Below are 20,569 nucleotides of genomic sequence, written 5' to 3' on the forward strand. Positions count from 1 at the left end.
TCTCGAAGGAGGGGATAAAAGTAAAAGATAAGGGATTGTTCTTTTAAAACAGAGCTGCATAGGAATTTCTTCTTGCAGAAAGCGGCGAATCTCTGGAATTTTCTATCCCAGAGGGTTGTAGAGCCCAGATCATTACAGTATTTAAAGAAGAGATAGATAATTTTAAAAAAATCAGTGAATTGAGGGCCTCGTGAAATCGGTACAGAAGAGGAGTTAAGGCCTGGGGCATATTAGCCATGATCATATTGAATGGTGGAGCAGTTTGAAGGGCTAGGTGGCCTACTCCTGATCATATTTTCTTGCATTTTTGCATGGAGGCACCACCACCCATTTGGTTCAGAAAAATGCTCTGCTATATACAGCCCGTTGTTATTTTTGTTGTTCAGTCAGGACCAGATACCTAAGGAATCAACACCACCAAAGATTTCAAGTGGTTAGTGGTATTGCTCGGGGTTGGAGCAGTTTTGGTCATGCTTCTGTAGGCTACAGTAACAATTAATCAATTAGACCACCGTGGAACAGGTGTATGAAATGATATCATAGAACTGGGGAATGCTGAGAAAAGTTATTGAGCAAGGCAACATCTTTATATGCCTCCATGTTAGGTTCAGCAAACATAAGGAGCTGTTGAATCAGAAGGACAGCAGACGAATGGAGTATTGATTTTTGGGAGTGGGAAGGAAAACCTGGGAGAATGTCCTGGGCAAATGAGTATAATCAATTCTCTTGGATATAGGCATAAATATTTTGTTGCTGTCCTTGACTGCTTTTCTCTTTGGTTCGTTGTGGTATGCCAAGTCATATACTTAACTGGAGTTAGTCCTCCATAGTCATGTTGTGGTGATACATACTGTATGAGGATCTGGACTACTGTATCAAATTTCAGTTGGATTAACAAATTATTGCCTCAGAAGATGTAAACTTAGCAGCAGACATCAAGAAATTTCAAATTTCAAAAAATTTAAAGGTCAATTGAGAATGTTGCTCTGCAGATAGAACTCCTTAGAGGTAGAAACAGTTTTCGTACATCGGGCCATTCACTTACAGTAGCGAGTCACAGTCAAGTTAACTCCCTTGATTTATTATTGGCTGCACTACACACATGGTTATACACAAGAGATTTGAAACTGGACAAAATATCTTTGATGTGGATGCAAATCAGTTCATATATATTACTACTTAGGAGAATTTCTTCAAGCTTTTATGTCAAAAGTAATTTCATTCAATTTAGTAATCTTAACAATATGATTTAATACAGACTTTCAATCTGGGTAGTGCCTTTAAATTTAAATACAAGTAGTGTGTATTTGAATCATAAAAGAACTACGTAATTAATAAATTATAATTGTTTTTTATCCTGAAGTGCATATGAGAGATGAAATTGTCTAATATCCCTGATGTATTTTTCCAACCACTGGAACTAAGCGTGCTTTAATATGGAACTTGAATTAATTTGTAAACTTACTAGGTCTCCAGAAGTCAACCATCACAAAATTTGGAATTGCGCATATCGATATTAAGTTATGCCTGGAAGAGACATTAAAAACAAAATCAGTGTGTACAATGTATGGCTTCTTTCAAACAACACAGCAAAAAATATTTAACAATATCCTTTTTGTGTAATGCAAATTCCATTTAAATAGTTCTAAAAGAATGTTAAATTCTGTTTATATCAATAAACATTTAAATACATAGAACAGTACAGCATAGGAACAGGACCTTTGGCCCATGATGTTGTGCCAAACTAATTAAGCTAATGACACCTAATCCCTTCAGTTTGCACACGATCCATATCCCTCAGTCCTTATTCATGTCCCTATCCAGGAACCTCTTAAGCGCCTCTATTGTATCTGCCTCCACCACCCCTGACAGCACATTTCAGTCACTACTACCGCACATCTACAACCGATTTATATCCTACAGTATCCTCGGGCAACCTTCTACACTATCCACAATGCCACCAATCTTTGTGTCATCTGCAAACTTACTAACCCATCCATCCACGTTTTCATCCAAATCATTTATAAGTATCACAAAGAGCAGAGGTCCCAGTATGGATCCCTGCGGAACATTGCCAGTTACGGACCTCCAGCCAGAATAAGTCTCATCAACCACTATCCTCTGTCTTCTATGGGCAAGCCAGTTCTGAGTCCAAACGGCCAAATCATTCTGGATCCCGTGCATCTTAATCTTCTGGATGAGCCTACCATGAGAGACCTTGTCAAACACTTACTAAAATCCACGTAGCCGACATCCACAGCTCTACCTTCATTAATCACCATCATCACCTCCTTGAAAAACTCAATCAAGTTAGTAAAACACAACCTGCCCTACACCAAGCCATGCTCACTGTCCCTAATTAGGTCATGCTCTTTCAAAAGCCCATAAATCCTATCCCGAGAAATCTTCTCCAATAGCTTCCCTACCACTGATGTGAGACTCACTGACCTACAATTTCCACGATTATCCTTAATTCCCTTCTTGAACAAAGGAACCTCATTTGTGGCTAGAGAAGACACAAAGGTCAAGGCTACAGCAATCTCATCTCTTGCCTCTCTCAATAACCTGGGGTATATTGCATTAGGCCTTGGGGATGTCCATCTTAACATTCTTCAAGAGATTGAACACCACCTTTATTTCAAAACGCCCTAGCATATTAGCATGCTCCACATTGATTTCACTATCCTCCATGTCCTTCTCCTTGGTGAATACCGATGCAAAGCACTCATTTGGGACCTCACGTACATCCTCTGCCTCCAAGCACATGTTCCCTCCTTTATCTTTGAGTGCTCCAACGCTCTCCCTAGTTATCCTCTTGCTCCTGATGTATGTATGGAATGCCTTGGGATTCTCTTTAATCTTACTTGCCAAGAACTTTTCATGGCTCATCCTGGCTCTCCTAATTTCCTTCTTGAGTTCTTTTCTGGCTTCTTTATATTCCTCAAATTTGGCCTTTTAAAATATAATTAGTTCAAACTTACCAACAAATGATCAGGTACACAACATTGATTTTAAAAGATAGCTAGTTTTCAGATTAGATCAGTACTGTGGATTTGTGTGAATATAGTAAGAAACTTTTCTATCCTGATTACCTATTGTCAGGATCTAGGAAATGGGATCTGACACTCGTACTAATAGCCAGCACCTTTCTTTGGCCTTCTACCTCTTTGCTGTCAACTTTGAAGTTAAAACTGGGAAAAACCGTGATAAATTTCTTGATTATTTACTTGATGCACCAGTTACCACTACAAAAAAAATGTTAACAAGCTTAAAGAAAATTTAAATACAGGCACCCCGTTACAGAGAGTTGCATTCCTAGAAAATAGTGCATGTCACGATTTTCCATAACACGAAGCCACGTCATTTGCGCACGTGTCAAGAAATGCATGTTGAAAAAAGATACATTTTGTGTTTACTTATTTATTTTTTCCACATAAATTCTGTGAGACCAAAATTTTATTCCCTATGTCAAAGTTTTGGGTAGTGATTTGTGAATTTTGTAAAGGCAAATTTCTGTTATCAGAATGGCTGTAACCCAGGGGATTGCCTGTAATGCTTAAAGTCTGCAGTTTTAAAAGCAAATAATTGGAAGTCTTACATCATCAGTGCACAAAATATTAAACAGTATAAAACTAAAGCACATTAAAAAGAGATAATCAGAACACAAAAGTGAATTGATAACAGTAAGTTTTAAACATATATTTAGAAGAACCTCAATATATGTTTACAATAAACATAGTAGAGGCAAAAATATTAGAGGCTATTAAATCTTCTGCACCAGTCAGGACACGTCCACCGGCATTCAAGGAGAATAGAGAAGGAACATTAGTAGTGCAACTCCACCCACCCCCCCTCCCCTTTTTTTTACCTCCCTCTCAATCTTTTCCAAAACATTGAAACCTTGGAATATTAAGCACCCATTCCTATCCCTCTCTCAACTGTCTCTTATTTACAAAGGGATCATTGTTCTCATTGGAATGTTGTGATAAGTTTCCAGAAGTGTATTTGTGAGGTTGAAAGTTGGCATTTAACTAAACTTTGCATATTCAAAGTACTTCTCAGATCACAGGGGCTCAAATCTAGAATCAGAAAGAAAACATGTGCCAAACCAAAGATTTCAGAAGATACATTCATCTGAACAACTTGGATTCTAATATATCCAAGATGCCTCAATCTACTAAACCACTGTGATACTTACATGCAAATATACAGATTCAATAGTGGGACAGAATTTTCAAAAAGTTGAGGATAAGGCATGCTTACATCTCCAGGCATCTACAGATAAAGCAGACAGATCGATTTAGATATTTTATATTCCGTTTGAATAATACACTTGAGAAGGTGGCTTAAAGATCATGTACAACTAAAAATTTTCTTCAAATGTTAAAGTCAAAAACACATTGTCCATAATATCAAGAATCCACAAAATATCATACAGTAAAACAATATTTCATAAAACCACTATGTACATTATTTCACAAGAGTCACTGCTGTCTCTAACTTTCAATATAATCAACCCTATTGGAATAATAGCAGAAGTTTCCATATGCAAGAAAGTGGAAAAAAAATGAGTAATTTCTCTGAATTAATGGATTAGTCCACAAAGTCTAACAGTAACAAATCAGGAAGATTAATGATACCCAATTATCTTTGGATAAAGAAATGTACATTTAAGTGGGAATTAATATATTCATAATCAAGTATTTGACTAAACAAGGGCCAATTCTTGTACCATTACCCTGAGAAACAAGAATACAGCAAACCATGCCAACATATAGTGGTGGTATATATGCAGAGCAAAGAACATAAAAGTACATAACATTCATTATTCTTCTTAACTTTTACTAACCATGTAGAAACAATCTGGTCTTGCATCAAAGATATACTGCAGAACTCTCACATATAAGCGCCGCACAGCTTCTAGCTATTGAAGCAAAAAAAATTAAGGTCCCATTCAAATTACATTGAATTGTTCAAATATGACAACTTCAAGCAAGAACATTATTAGCATGACTTTTTTTTGTAAGTTTTGTAAATGAGTACTCAAGATGTATACAAATGTCAATTATTTATTAATTAACATATGTCATGTGATTTTCTAGAATGTCATCAAAATATACTCTCAATACTCAAACTTATTTCAGTTATGCACCCCAATTCATATTCAACCAAGGAAACCCCTTGAAAACAGCTAGATCTCTAGTTTAGTGAGAGTAATACATGAAATATTTAAAATGTTGTAAGGATGCATGTATGCCTTAAAAAACAAAATGTTTTCTAAAATGGAAATTTATTCACAACTGTCAAGGGTTATAGATTAGTATTGGTTTTGATTGCTATAGATGCATACTTTTAGCTGGAAAGGAATAACTCCATAAAAACAAATGTATGCATTACATTGCTTAATACTCTTGGCCTTATAAATCAATGCATTCTTAGGTTTTGGTGACTTTACAGAGGTTTAGAAAAATGTTGTAAAATGCTTACCTTTGATATGTCAGCTTTTGTGAAGTGGTTAGCTTCTTGTCCCCTCAAAATGTGTTTGCGACAATAAGTTACAATATAATCCAATTTGTAAATGGGAAAAGCAACTCGGTTTTCTCCCTCCATTTGAGCTATCAAGGAAACAGCTACATTTTAGAATTCACATTAACCTTGTTTAATACGCTATCTAAGAGGCCACAATTGTTCACGGAATCGACTATGATAGCAATGTTTAAGATATACATTTAATATCGTGTTTCTCATTTTTTTGACCACACATACAAATAAATTCACCATAGAGAGAAATTCACAAAACACCGAACATCTTTATCTTAGAAGAGACCATGACGGGGTTTGTGAATTCCATCTTGCATTCTTTGACAGAAATATAATCTATAAAAGGTTCAAACATTTCAGAAGAGATGAGATCTTGCATACTGAGGATATACTAAATTATAAAGGAAGCAAAATTGAGGGTGGATAACTGAGATTTACAACATTAAAACAAAACCAAAGTGAAGTTTAATTTAATATTTTTATTCATCCACCATAGATTGCAATCTGCTTTCTTGTACTATCGCCTGAATATCACAATGGGTCAAACAGTGCTTTCTTCTATAATTTCTTCTGCATATCAGACAAGCTTTAACTACACTGGCCTTCCACAGCTAGAACACTAACCAGTGTAGAAACTATAAATGACTGTAAGTAAATGTAATATTTTTGATGCCAAGTTTTTTCTTGTGCTTTTAATCCTTTGCTACCAAGGTCTCACAACTAACAAATTGTCAAATTAAAATGTGGGACGATTAGCTTTTGTTGACCTTTTTTCATTTACAAAGAAAATTTTGCCCCAAGTGATACCAGGTAAATGGCAATATCTATCACTACTACCTCTGCAGTAGTGCTGATAACATCAAAGGGAAAGAGCACACAGAGGAATAATGGCCTAGATTTTGTGATCACAAGAGAATATGCAGCTGAAACTTGATAAAAACAATAAACCAGGTATTTAAAATTTGCCACCTGGGTTTATTGCAGTTGTTCTAGGACATGGTGCAAAATCTTCAGATGAGTTTTCAACTTTAAGTAGCAGGCAATTTGAGCTGCTTCACTGATGTCAGTGTTAAAGAACAAAAGCATCAGCTGCACAACCAACAATCAGGCTGAATCGATAACACTGGATTTCCACGTAAACAAAATTTAAAGGGAAAACTCAGATACTACCAGTATCACAGAATGTTCATGGCAAAACCCAACAGATCCCTTGTAATTATTTCTGAAAACCCTGGACAAATACATGTCTGTGAGGTCATTTAACTCACTAAACCAAAAATGCAATAACTGAAGGAAAACCCCTGCAATCTATAATTTGCCTTGGTTATTGGTTCATTCAGTCACATAGGGAAGATTATCAAATGAGGAATTAATATTCAATACCTGAGCTCTGGTTAAATGCATAATGAAATTCTCCTGATGAAGATATCAATACTGATCATTGGATACTGCATTTAGAGATATCTAAGTGCACATAAACATTAAAAACCACTCAGTGGATACATTAAGAAAGATAGAGTTATTCATAACATCAGTACATCTTCATGTTGCTTAAAAAAAATCTACATGAAATCTCTAAGACCCATGGCGTTGCTTAATATAAACTCTGAATATTACATGTTCATCTTACTGTCTTCATTGATATGCAGCAAATAATTTAAGATCAGGGTAGCTGGCAATTAAACATTTGATGAGGTCCAATCTAGATAACAAGTTCCAGATTTACTCTGATACCTTTGAGGAAAATTGGCATTACACATGTCAACTTGTACAATACCACTTTCACCATTTGACTTAACTTTACAAAAACATAAGCACATACACAACAAATGACCCAGTGACACCTCGATCCAAAATACTACTTTAGGGAAATACAAATGTTTCCACAATAAAAAAAAGGTGGAACCTGTTTCTGCATCTAAACATAAATATACATTAAGTAGGATATTCATTACCTGATACAGATTGCACACTTGGACAGTCAAATTTAATAGCCACACCCAAAAAAAACACTCCAAGCCTGGATTAAGTTCCTTATCCTACCCTCCCCCCCCCACTTCATCTACTCCCTTGCTGAGTATCATACCCAGCTGATAAAACTGAGTCAAACCTGAAAGCCAAATCCCAAAATACCCCCCACTTCTTGGATAAAATTATTTCCTCCCTGGCTGAGTGCCCAGCCAATACAGCTGCCACTTGCTTCCACCCACCTGGATAAAGTACTGAGCCAGGTATGCGTAACATGGCCTGAACTGACCAGAACCCAAATGTTTTGCGAGAACATAGACCTGATCTGACCTGAACCTGACACACACATACCTAGTTATGTTGGCTTCAGTCATTTTAACCACTGAGACTGATGGGCACAGGGTCTAGAAACTACTGGGAGAGAGGTAGGATGCAAAACCTGTCAGATATGTTTCATTCTGGTGACAACATTCAAAACTGGGTTCTTCAGCAGTGTGCAGCCTTCAGATTGGTATTGGTTTATTATCAAATGTACCAAAATACAGTGAAAAGCTTTCGTTTGCATGCTTCCATATAGATCATTCCACAAAACCCTAGATACCACATTTTACATCCCACTATTCTGTTTTATCCTTGCAAAGTATCAATGCAGGTCCGAGATAACCCCCTCAGAAGAAGAATGAATGGAGCAGCACAAGCCCAAGGCTATAGTGGAGGGAGGGGCAGAGCAAGAAGGGTCACGGGAGGAAGCCAAGGAGATACTGATATGACAGGAGAAGAGAGAGGGGAAAAGTGAAGAGAATACTGAAGATTTGCATGTGTCGTTATGCTTCACATCCCACAGCATCAACTCAGAGATTGGCACTGTGAGAAATCAATATGTTATCTTAGAAAGACATTTGACAGTGGCAATTGGCAAGCACCCACAGGCTGCAACCAGACAGCAGGCAAAGGGAATTGGGCAAATACTTCAACTAAGGTGCTCACCTTCACAAGGCCAATGTAATTGCATATGGAAATGGTAAGTACGCTGTCATGCGTACCTCACCCAATGGTGACCCACAAAGAGCATGGAGGAATCCATTTGCGGGCTCCTGCAGCAGGTTGTGTGGAGCCATGATGCCATGAGCTATTCTCTGGTGGCCAAAAGAATTTCCTTGCATGGGTTCAGTATCAACCCCCTCGCACAACATTTACTGATGCAGGTGTCAAATTGCAGTGGAGGCAGAGACAGATGCCACACAAAGTCCAAATTCATCTATGCTTTTACATCCTGATCTCTGCTACATGAAAACAGCCTTGTGCTTTTAATGTACAGCCTAATAGCCTTCATAGAGAGATGCCAGATGTCAGAACATTGCTGTGCTCAGAACAATGAGATGCCATTCACGAGAAGATTGTTGCTTTCACCAGACAGAGATGCTATCCATAAGCAGTTCATCATCCTCTAGGAGCATGGAGATGCTTCATGTGAGCAGCTTGCTGTTCTACATGAACACTGAGGCAGCATGTCAGCAGATTGTCACCTGCACAAGCAAAGAGAAGACTTATGTTAACTGCTCCTGGCTCCACTTAATGTTCATTGGTGCGTGGAGAAAACCACATGACTAGCAACTACCAGTAATGCCACAGGCGATTCATACTGAACCCTTGATTCCTCCACAAGTGTCTGTGTTGCGTCTCGACAGACTGGCAAGCAGCAACTTTGGAGCTCCAGCAGAAAGCTGCAGTAGTCACTTAGAATGATCCTGTGTCAAGGAAGTTGACAGTTAAGGTGACAGCAATCCTGGTGTGACAGTTTGGCACAAAGTCCTCATCATGATTACCTTTGAAATCCTGAGCCTGCTACAACATTCAGAGTTCTAGATGGGAACTCTAGCCCCATTCCTCAACTCCTTCTCCGCTATATCGACGAATGTATCGGTGCCACCTCTTGCACCCATGCAGAACTTGACAGTTTCATAAATTTTGCCACCAATTTTCACACTGCTCTCCAATTCACTTGGACTATCCCTGACACCTCTCTCTCCTTCCTCTATCTTTCTATCTCCATCGCAGGAGATTCCTTATCCACCAACATTGTCTACAAACCCACTGACACCCACAGCTACCTTGATTACAGCTCCTCCCACCCTGTCTCTTGCAAGGACGCTATCCCTTTCTCTCAATTTCTCTGCCTCTGCCCCCACGATGGGGCTTTTCATTCCAGGACATCCGAGATGTCCAACTTCTTTACTAACCATGGCTTCCCCCCTCCTGTGCTCAAGAGAGCTCACACCCGCATCTCTGCCATTTCCCGTACCTCTGCCCTCACCCCCACACCTCCCAGACCCAACAGGGATAGGGTCCCCTTTGTCCTCCCATTTCATCCTACCAGCCTTCGCATCCAACACATCGTTCTCTGCCACTTCTTCCATCTCCCACGGGACCCCACCACCAAGTACATCTTCCCCTCCCCACCCCTTTCTCCCTTTTGCAGGGACCGCTCCCTCTGTGACTCCCTAGTTCACTCCACCCCACCCACCCTGATCCCACTCTAGGAACTTTCCACTGCCCCTGCCATAGGAGCAACACCTGCCCCTGCACCACCTCCATCCAGGGACCCAAACAGTCCTTTCAGGTAAGACAGAGATTTACCTGTGCTTTGGTGCTCCAAGTGTGGCCTCCTCTACATTGGCAAAACCAAATGCAAACTAGGTGACTGTTTCGCAGAACACCTGTGCTCCGTCTGTAACCGCGATCTGCATCTCCCCGCCAGTCACTTCAACTCCCCCTCCATCACTGATATGTCAGTCCTCGGCCTCCTCCACTGCCAGGAGAATTCCAACTGCAAACTGGAGGAACAGCACCTCATTTTCCGTCTTGGAATCTTGCAGCCTAACGGCATGAACATTGAATTCTCCCACTTTAAGTAACCCCTACCACCTCCACACCCACCATGCCTCTTCTTTTCTTCCCTTTCCTGGCCTCTCTCTTTTCTACCCCTCCTTACTTTGACCCATCCCCTGGTGGATCTGCTCTCCCCTCGCATCTGCTTGTCACCATCTCTTACCTGCATCTACCTATCACCACCTTGTGCCCACCCCGCCTCCCTTCTTTTGTTCACCTATCACTGCTCTGCTTTTCCCTCCTAAATATTGGGCTTTCCCTTTTCCTATCTTCAGTCCTGAAGAAGGGTCCTGACCCGAAACATTGACCGCCTGCTTTTCTCCATGGATGCTGCCTGGCCTGCTGAGTTCCTCCAGCATCATGGTGTTTTTCATCTAGATTCCAGCATCTGCAGTCCTTTGTTTTTCTAGACAGGAAACTGTGTTTCTGAACATGCTTGAAACACTGTCTTCTTTGATTGGCATATGCAGAACTCCAGGGTCAGGGTTACCAACCTACTCCACATGGCCAATCATCATAATTGCAATTCCCCCGGTAACAGATAACACCCATGTGTTACTAATGAGGCCCCCAGTACATGAGAATTTCAAGTGTTAAATGCAATAAAATTCACAAACTGTGTTTTAGCAGTCAATGGGCTTTGGACAGCAGCCTAACCTGATTTGTGATGATAATTTATCAGATATCTGTGGTGTGCATTCAAATCATAAAAGAAGCCACAAAGCAGTGTTATATGCTCACAGTTGAAGTGCAAAGGCATCTTGAATGTGGTAAGTTGCAACAAGAAAGCCCAGTTTATAAAGATAAAACAGGAAAAGAGAACTGTTATATTGTGGTCACATTTCTGCCAAAAGGTCCTTTACTGTTAGATGACAAATTGACCTTGATCAATTACATAATAAGATTATTAATAGTCTGTTTCGTAGTTGGTTTAATAACAAGTCCTTCCAGGAATCTGGCCTAAATGAACTCTGTGAATTAATCCAAACTAGCCTTGCCAATTGATTTCCCCAGTCTACAAGATTAAAGTCACCTTGATTATTGTGTTACCTTTTATTTTTTGGTTAATGTTACTTTCAAACAATGCAGGTGACAATCAACTACATCACCAAAGCTTTTTGTCCCTTGTTATCATTTACAACATTGATTCTATTTTCCTTTCACATGGGCCTACATCATTCCAGATTCCTTCCCTAATATCTTTTGTTAGGATTAATCATCATCCAACCATGCTCCACATTTCCATCTATTCTTTCTGAATGCCAAGCAAATAATTCCCAACCTTGCATCTCCAGTAAATAAAACTTTCTTCTTTTTTGTGCTATTAACATGTCTATCTTCTTACAAATGCATTTCATATTCAGGTTCAGCACTTTGTTTTGCAGTTTTCCCTTGACTTCATTTTGTTTATTAACGGTCCTGGCTGCAGCTGCAGAAATCAGGAGCAATCCAGAATATACAGTTCCTTACCACTATCAATGTCCATTTAACCCCCAAACCCTAGCTTATATGTCCTCCTGAATCATAGTATAATGATCAGACTGCCCATCCTCCTTATTGTCTTTAGTCTCTTCCAGACAGGCAGCAAGCACATAGCATTTATTTGAACTTTTAAAGATCAAAATGCCTACATCTTTACAGTTGGGGTTCCTCATCCTCCAGTTCCTATCATATGACTAAATCTAAATCGGTAGCCATCTGAAAAGAGTGTGGCAGCACCTTAGCCATCAAATTCCAACCAAACTAATTTTTATAGCATATTTAACATTCCAAACACTTGACAATAGCCTTAATCAGCAAAATAATTGACACCAAGCCATAAAGAGGAGGTATAAAAGCCAGGCAGGAAAAAGCTTGGAGGATTGGGAGAGAAAAGCCATGGAAGAATTTTCATATCAATACTCCGCATTACAGTATAGGAGGTGTTGGATGTCTTAAAATGAATGAAGGTAGCCAAATCTCCAGGACCTGACCAGATGTATCCAAGAACACTGTGGGAGGCTAGAAAAGAAATTGTGGGAGCCCTGGCTGACATATTTGCATCATCGTTAGCCACGGGCGAGGTGCTGGTAGACTGGAGGGTAGTGAATGCTGTGCCTTTATTTAAGAGGGCTACAAAGAAAAACCTGGGAACTATAGATCAGTTAGTTACTGGAGAGGATTCTGAGGGCTAAGATGTATATGCATCTGGAAAGACAGGGGTTGATTAGGGATAGTCAGCATGGCTTTGTGTGTGGGAGATCATGTCTAATGAACTTGATTATTTGTTTTGATGATGTGACCAAGAAGGTTAATAAGGCCAGGGTGGTAGACGTGGTCTATATGGACTTCAGCAAGGCCTTTGATAAGGTTACATGTGGTAGGCTGCTCTGGAAGGTTAGATCGCGTGGAATCCAGGGAGAGCTGGCTGATTGGATACACAGTTGACTTGATGGTAGGAAGTAGAGGGTGACAGTGGAAGGCTGTTTCTCGGTCTGGAGGCCTATGACTCGTGGTGTGCCTCAGGGGTTGCTGCTGGGCCCATTGTTTGTCATGTATATCAACGATTACCATATCAAGGCATGGTTAGTAAGTTTGTAGGTGACACTAAAATTGATGGTACAGTGGACAATGAAGAAAGTTATCAAACATTACAGGGAGATCTTAATCAGCTGAGTAAGTGGGCTGAGGAATGGAAAATGGAGTTTAATTCAGATCAATACTAGGTGTTGTATTTTGGAAAGTCAGTTCAAGATAGGACTTTCACAGTGAACAGTAGGGCCCTGTTCAAGTACATGGTTCCATGAATGTGGAGTCACAGGTAGTCAGGGCATTGAGTATTAAAGTTGAAAGGTCATGGTACAATTCTACAAGATGTTGGTGAGGCTGCACTTGGTGTATTATGTTCAGCTTTGGTCACCCTGTTGTAGGAAAGATATTATTAAACTGGAAAGAGTGCAGAAAAAATTTACAAGGATGTTGCTAGGACTTGAGGGACTGAATTATAGGGAGAGGTTGCACAGGCTAGGAATTTATTCCTTGGAATGTAGGAGACCGAGAGATGATCTTACAGAGGTATATAAAATCATGAGGGGCATAGATAGGGGGAATCTATGTCTTTTTCAAAGGCAAAACTCAGGCTTTTTCCCATGGTTGGGAATTCAAGAACCAGAGGAATAGGTTTAAAATGAGGGGGAAAAGATTTACTAGGAACTTGAGGGGCAACTTTATATAACACACCCAGGGTCATATACATGTGGAATGAGCTGCCAGAGGAAGTGGTTGAGGCAGGTACAATAACAACTTTTAAAAGACAGTTGGACAGGTACATGGATAGGAAAGGCTTAGAAGGTTATGCACCAAACTCTGGCAAATGGGACTAGCTTGGATGGGCATCTTGGTCAGCATGGCCCAGTTGGGCCAAAGGCCCTATTTCTGTACTGTACAAGTCTAAATTAAGAAACAAAGGCATTTCTAGAGCAAGAGCCAATATAGAATGACAGGGAATGATGGGTCAATTTAGTTTATGGACAACAGAATATTGGATGAACCCCAGTTACAGTGGCCACATAGAACAGTACAACACAGGAACTGGCCCTTTGGCCCACAATGTTGTGCCGAACTAATTAAACTAGTTATTAAATGCTTAAACTAATCCCTTCTGCCTACAAAATGTCCATCCATATCCCTCCATTTTCTGCACATTTACGTGCCCAGCTAAGAGCCTCTTAAATACCCCTATCGTATTCACATCCATGTACATTGGGAACTTCTTTTAGATACTTTTTAGATGTTTGGTTTTGTTATACAATGCATGGTACATAGGTTTACTGGTTTGCTGACCAAGATGCCCATCCAAGCTAGTCCCATTTGCCAGAGTTTGGTGCATAACCTTCTAAGCCTTTCCTATCCATGTACCTGTCCAACTGTCTTTTAAAAGTTGTTATTGTACCTGCCTCAACCACTTCCTCTGGCAGCTCATTCCACATGTATATGACCCTTTGTGTGTTATATAAAGTTGCCCCTCAAGTTCCTAGTAAATCTTTTCCCTCTCATTTTAAACCTATGCAATCCTATACAATCAACACTCAGCATCTCATGAGTCTATGGAAAATGTATTCCCCATAAAAAGCAGCAAAGCTCCTCCCCTGCACATCGACATGACGTCAACAACCGCAGGTAGACGCCGGCTCCGACCAAGTGAGCAAGCGCCAACCAACGGCCGGCTCTTCACCGCGCATCAGGGCGGATGAGCATGCGCAGACACGACGGCCGGCTCCTTTCAGCTCGTCCCCGGTCCAACTGAGCATGCGCAGACGAAAAAGCTGGCGGCCGGCCGGCAAGTTCGGAAGCGCCGCCGAGGGTCAGTTCCCTTTTACTTTACGTACACAGAACGATTTCTGACATGCCGGCTGAAGTGCACTTTTGGCACGTCTCTGTAATTCAGCATTAAAAATAATAAACCACCGCAAAAGAAATGCATCCAGCGCGGCTAGAGCTGTCACATCCAATCGAGAGCGCGCCAATACACACTCCTTTAAACCAGAATAAAAGACCGCTAAAGGTTTCTATAGCGAGGGAACGCAGGCACAAAAATAAACAAGCAGCAATCACACTGCAAACACAGCGACTGGTGCTGCTGACAACGGCCACGGCAAACCTCCCAAACACAACTTCCCGCTTACCTGCCCCAACCGCCGCCGCGGCTCCAAACATTCAAGTTGGCGCGCTCGACGTCAACCGCCCAGCGCCGTGACCTCACCAGGCGCGTCACTGGCGCTACGCCATGTGGACTGGGTCAAGTCACCAATAGTCCGGAACGGAAGGAGGCTTGTGCAGGTTGAAGGACGCCAGCAAAAAGAGGTTTTCGTTGCAGGAAATCTGAAATAATGCAAAATGCTGGAAACATCCAGTTGCTTCATGTCGTGCGCTGGCGTTGAGGAATGTTTTCTATTTAAATGAAGGATTGTTTTCCCATGCTAACTGCGCACTCCAGGTTATGGTGCCTACTGGCCAGGACGATCTAGAAAGGGCACCGTATATTCGTACTCCAGGAGCAATGAGCACTGTTCTCTGTAAATATTTATTCATTTAATATTTTTAAATATATCTCTTTGTTCTTGGGCCAATTAAAAGTGAGATAGACACTTAAAGGTATTCCAGCTGCCACGTTGTGGAACCCTGGGTGCGTTGACTGTGGTTTAGAGTTGGCAGCCGTACAGGATTGTCCTGGATTCGGAGAATAATCTAATGAACAACTGCTTTGAGCAAGCTTGGAGAAAAACCTAAGGGATATTTTAAAAATCGAATTTTCATTGAACACTGATTAAAAGAAATGGAAATGAAGAGGAACATTATCTGTAATCAGCAGCAACGGCCCTATCTATCAATGTGATGCAATGCAATTAAACTGTGCCTATTAAATTTAAGATCTTTATATTACATTTTGCCTCCATAACAAAATTAATGGATAAGCTTAGATGATGGGTAGAGAAGCCAACAAATGACAACCCCCAAATATGTAACGTGGAATTAGGGATGTACTGAAAGTGCAGTGTGTGTATGTATATATATATATATATATATATATATATACACACACACACATATATATATACGCACGCTAGTTGTTATTATGGAAAAAAACAAAAAAAAATCATTAATTGATTAGATTATTGCTGACAGGAGAATGTTTACGCCAAACGTGTGATTTACGAGGGAGAGCTACAATCTTGTTCAAACATATTGGGAGTAATGAATTCTGCATATCAAGTTGAGATCAATTAATTATATTTCAAAAATAAGAATAAAACTAGTTGAACTAATATCCTTATTAAAATAACGTAAAAAGGAATATCAAAGCACACATGTGATTTGTGGTATATTTTGATCTTAGAAACTTGAGAAACATGGAAATAAAAATCACAAGATACTCAAAGCATTAAAATATCACAAATAATCTAAAGAAATATATGCACACAACTCTCATGGAAGACTGGGCTCATTGCTCTTATGTGCACTCAACTGACTGCTTTTTGGAAGCAAACAATTATGCACTCATGGTTATTAATGATCTTCCTTGTTGGATGAATATCCACGAGAAAAGGATGAATAAGATCGGGTCAGAGAAATAGTGAAACCAACACCAAAATTGTGAGTCGTGATTAAAAGACATATCAAGTTAAGGAATAATAGTTACAAATTTTCAAGGAATAAAAACACTTACAACCACAGTTATAAAAGGATAATTAAAAATAAAAGGTGAATTAAAGAGCCTTTGCAGCAAATTCATTGCATGCAAAATAAAACTGGGGAAATGTATGGGGAAAGATCTAGATAATAGATTATAACATAATAAGTTTTGCAAAAAGATTAAGAAAGATGTCAGTAATAAAATGACCCAAATAATTATTTGGAAATAAAGTTGATTTTAAGGGAATAAAAATGGACCCAAGTTAAATAAACTGGAAATTTTTACTGACAGAGGAACAGACCAGCGGAAAATGTTTTAAACAGTACATTTGTAAGAAACAAAATTGGGTTCCATTGCACAAGTTCTTTGGGCACTCTGTGCTGTTTTGATGCTAAAATGTTATCCCTTGTCCACAGACAGATCGCAATGCAAGTAGTGACGAATGAATTATTTGTGGGAGCATTAACATGTATGCAACCAATTCTCACCAGCAACATGCAATCATTTTGGAGCTTGACACTCTCAATTATTTTCTCTCTTAACACATAGGCACATTATACCTATGAACTTAAAAGGTCACCAACTACTTTTGGGCTAGTTGTTGATTGATTTCTACTGGCCACTTATGCAATTCAGCAGGTGTTCGGTACCGTGTAAGCTTTATTAAAGTTGCTATACTCCACTAGAAATAGTTTGGTGGCTGATGATGAACAAACGAGTTACTGCATGTGCTTTAGTAGGTATTTCTCTTAAACAATATTACATAACTGGGAAAATTACCAGAGGATATGGAAAGCAGGAGAAAAGGGAGAGAGGGGAGCAAGATGAAGCCGAGAAAGGGGTTGAAGGAGGAAGAGGAGGGGGAATAACAACTTGCAGCAGAATCCTCCACCCACTCATCGTTGAGAGGGATTTTCCCCGCCCAATTTCAGTAACGAAGAGCATGCGAAATATCTTCACCGGTAACAATGTTTTTACTGAAACTTACCCCTTGCTCCAACCACAAATAAAAATATCAGAGTGAAGCAAGGTGAGAACAGCACTGCCAGGAATTGGGTATGGCCATTCCCACATCGAGCTCCATCCAGCCTAGAGCAAGGGATATTTTCAGCACGTCACAGTTTGTCGTCTTCGATTGCATAAGGGTGCTTTCTGGTCATTTTCCAATCAGCTGCTGTCCATTTCCTACAAATGAGTTGGTGGGACGAACAGAATCATCACAGACACAGGTTCTGCAGTGGATACAAGAGTCCAAGGACAACCACTTGGAGCAGAAGTCTGCATAGCTCGATTCAATTTAATGGATACGTTCAGTAATTGCTATTGGCGCGGAACTGCTTCACAGGCAAAGTAACTTTGGTTAAGCAGTTCCAGTAAAATACGCTTTTGATTTTTGTGCGTGAAGAGGTGCCACTTTGGCCACCAATTAGCCACTGCGAAGTAACTTCCAGATGTTTTGTTTTCCAGGGAGATAAAAGTGCCGTGTAGAAAGAAATCTTTTATTTCAAACCTAAACGTTATAAATAATAAAATATATATACAAAAGGGAAAAACACACGGTGCAAGCCCCTTTACATTGTTAGTGTCACTTGGTCAACACATTCAGTAGCGTCAACACTTTTTTTAAACCCTAGCAGGATTGCCACTTATGTGGCCCCCTGGGACGATTCCCCCTCTCATTGTTTGAACGGCTTTCACTCAAGGACAGGGCCCTCCATTGAACTTCAGAGGTTTCACAACCTCCCTCACTGGCTGCCACAAGTCTGGACGAAGCCTGTTCTAATGGGCACCGGATCACCCAATCAGAGATCCGGAATCAAGGCACGTCAGGCGTTTGTTTGCAAGGTCCGGAAAAAAGGGGGTGGGACCATGACGTCAAGCCGTGCGGGCCCGATCGGTCGGGCAAGCGGCGGCGGCGGAGTCGGGCCTGGACCCGCGGCCTTGTTTACGGTCAGGCTGTCGCACCGAGGCCGATTGCGAGTCCGTCCGAGCCGCCGCCACCACCATCACCACGTCATGGCGATGTACGGCGGGTCGAGGCCGAGGCCCAGGTACCGTGGCGGTGGTGGCGGAGCGGCCCGCGGTTGGTACTCGGAGCCGGAGCGGGGCTGTAACGCTTTGCCGCCGTCGGGAGTCTTCCAGGCCAACGGACGCCTGTGGCGGGCGCAGCGGTGTCTCGGCAAAGGCTCCTCGGCCGCCGTCTATGGCGTGACGTCGGGAGCGGCCCGGGCCGCCGTCAAACAGTTCGTTCACGATAACAAGTCAGACTACGGCTTCCTGACGGAGAGCGGGGTCCTGGAGGACTTGCAGGGCCACAGGAACATCGGTAAATACCCGAGGGGCCGGTGGGAGCGGAGCCCGGGACACTGATAGGCAAGGACGCTCCCCGGTACACGCAGGCCCCCTCCCCCCGACCGGGTACACGCTGCCCCCCCCCCACGTACACACACGTTACATACTTGCCCCCCCACGTACACACACGTTACATACTTGCCCCCCCCACGTACACACACACGTTACACGCCGCCCCCCCACATACATGTTACACGCTGCCTCCCACGTACACACACGTTACATGCTGCCCACCCCCACACACAGTCCCTGATTCTCCCAGTCCCTGCCTCTCGAGTTCCTGCTGCCCCTCACCATCCCCAACCACTTGTCCCTGCAGACTGTGCTTCCCCTCTCCCTGCTCTACGTACATTCTCCACCTCTCCACTTTGATACAGGCGGCGATGTTGTGTGGAATTTTGCCCATCTTCTTGCACGAACCTGGTAGCAACCCACTGTAGGCCTACAAGTGGGTTGTTACCAAATTCACCCCCCACTCCCACAATCAAAAATGAATGTATGTGTCAAGGACTCGATTTACAAATCACTGTCCCCCATTGTTAATGTGTGTTTTCTTTTCAGATGCTGATTTGATTCATTTCCATCATCTCCCATTAACCACTTGCATTTAGTAATGGATGGCAGAGCCATCCCACTCCTCCATTTCCATACTTTATGATTCAATAGTTGTGTTCATGTTTCTGTATAGGTCCATTTATTATCCTGACAGAATAGGACTTAAATGGAAAGAAATGCTTCTGCAGAGATTTGACCATTAAAAAGTTTGTGTAACACAATCAGCAAGTCTCAGCCTATCACAGATGCTGTTGTACAGCTGAGTTTTAAATAAGGCCCCATCTGCTCCCTTGGGTTAATGTAAAATATGCTATGGCACAATTTCAAGGAACCACTGCAGTATTTACCCCCAAACAATCAATATCCAAAATAAGTTAATCATTATATTGCTGTTTGTGGGAGCTTGCTGTGTGCATATTTTCTGCTATGTTGAAACATCGCTCCACTTTAGAAGCGTTTCATGATGATCTGACTCTGTACAGATGCACTGTAAATATGTCATTTTGCCACACTATTATGTAATTTTTTTCTAATACTGGATTACATTGAATAAAACTGAGGCAGTAAGTTAGAATGTGGACAGCATGTGGATCAGAATCTAATTGCTCCCACTTGGCTTTTCTTTTTTCCCCAATCAGTGTCTATAAGAAGGAGGCAATTGTGCAACCTTTAGTATTAAAAGTATTCAAATATTTATTAAATGCAGTAGCTCAATGAAAAATATACTAGAAATGAACAATGTCAAGACATATTGTAGTTAACATTGAGCATATTCAGAGCAACATAAATGGATGTTCCTTTGTCTTTTGGAATCATGAAAATGGAAGTGACGAGTAAATTCTTAGAACGAACTTACATCAACAAACCAGTGCACATGTGAATTTCCCTGGGGGAAGGCACATTTATTCGTGAACTAAAACCTTAATGAAAGTCTTTTGCCATAGCATTTTCTTTTAAATGGAAAAAATACTGGATGTCTTTTGTATCTTTACAACTATCAGAATATTTTAAGTATGGGAAACTTAAATACAGCAGATCAAAAGTCAAGTTTATTGTCATATGCTCAAGTACATGTATGCACAGGTGCAATGA

At 41.0% G+C, this 20,569-nt stretch overlaps 2 protein-coding genes across 5 annotated transcripts in view; one reads left to right on the plus strand and one right to left on the minus strand.

Annotated features, from left to right (window-relative positions):
- The window catches only part of nuf2 (UF2 component of NDC80 kinetochore complex), a 33,573-nt gene extending 15,874 nt beyond the window's left edge, over nt 1-17,699 (minus strand). The window contains exons 1-6 of one of the 4 annotated variants that reach the window (XM_052013053.1): nt 17,559-17,699; nt 15,063-15,258; nt 5,488-5,615; nt 4,850-4,924; nt 4,199-4,275; nt 1,466-1,527 (exon numbers count right to left, since the gene is read on the minus strand). In XM_052013053.1, the coding sequence (XP_051869013.1) occupies nt 1,466-1,527; nt 4,199-4,275; nt 4,850-4,924; nt 5,488-5,615; nt 15,063-15,093 (373 nt within the window). In that variant the 5' untranslated portion in view covers nt 15,094-15,258; nt 17,559-17,699. Of the gene's footprint in view, nt 1-1,465; nt 1,528-4,198; nt 4,276-4,849; nt 4,925-5,487; nt 5,616-6,924; nt 7,003-8,919; nt 9,022-10,146; nt 10,344-15,062; nt 15,259-17,558 lie in introns of those variants that run through there. The other 3 variants (XM_052013054.1, XM_052013052.1, XM_052013055.1) reach the window with 3 other exon arrangements.
- Nucleotides 17,700-18,424: 725 nt separating this feature from the next.
- uhmk1 (U2AF homology motif (UHM) kinase 1) overlaps nt 18,425-20,569 on the plus strand; it is a 28,437-nt gene continuing 26,292 nt past the window's right edge. Inside the window, exon 1 of the mRNA XM_052011126.1 lies at nt 18,425-18,896. Coding sequence (XP_051867086.1) covers nt 18,440-18,896 — 457 coding nt within the window. The 5' untranslated portion in view covers nt 18,425-18,439. The remainder of the gene's footprint in view (nt 18,897-20,569) is intronic.

Source organism: Pristis pectinata, chromosome 3 (assembly GCF_009764475.1).
Source record: "Pristis pectinata isolate sPriPec2 chromosome 3, sPriPec2.1.pri, whole genome shotgun sequence".
In the NCBI taxonomy this organism is placed as follows: Eukaryota; Metazoa; Chordata; class Chondrichthyes; order Rhinopristiformes; family Pristidae; genus Pristis; species Pristis pectinata.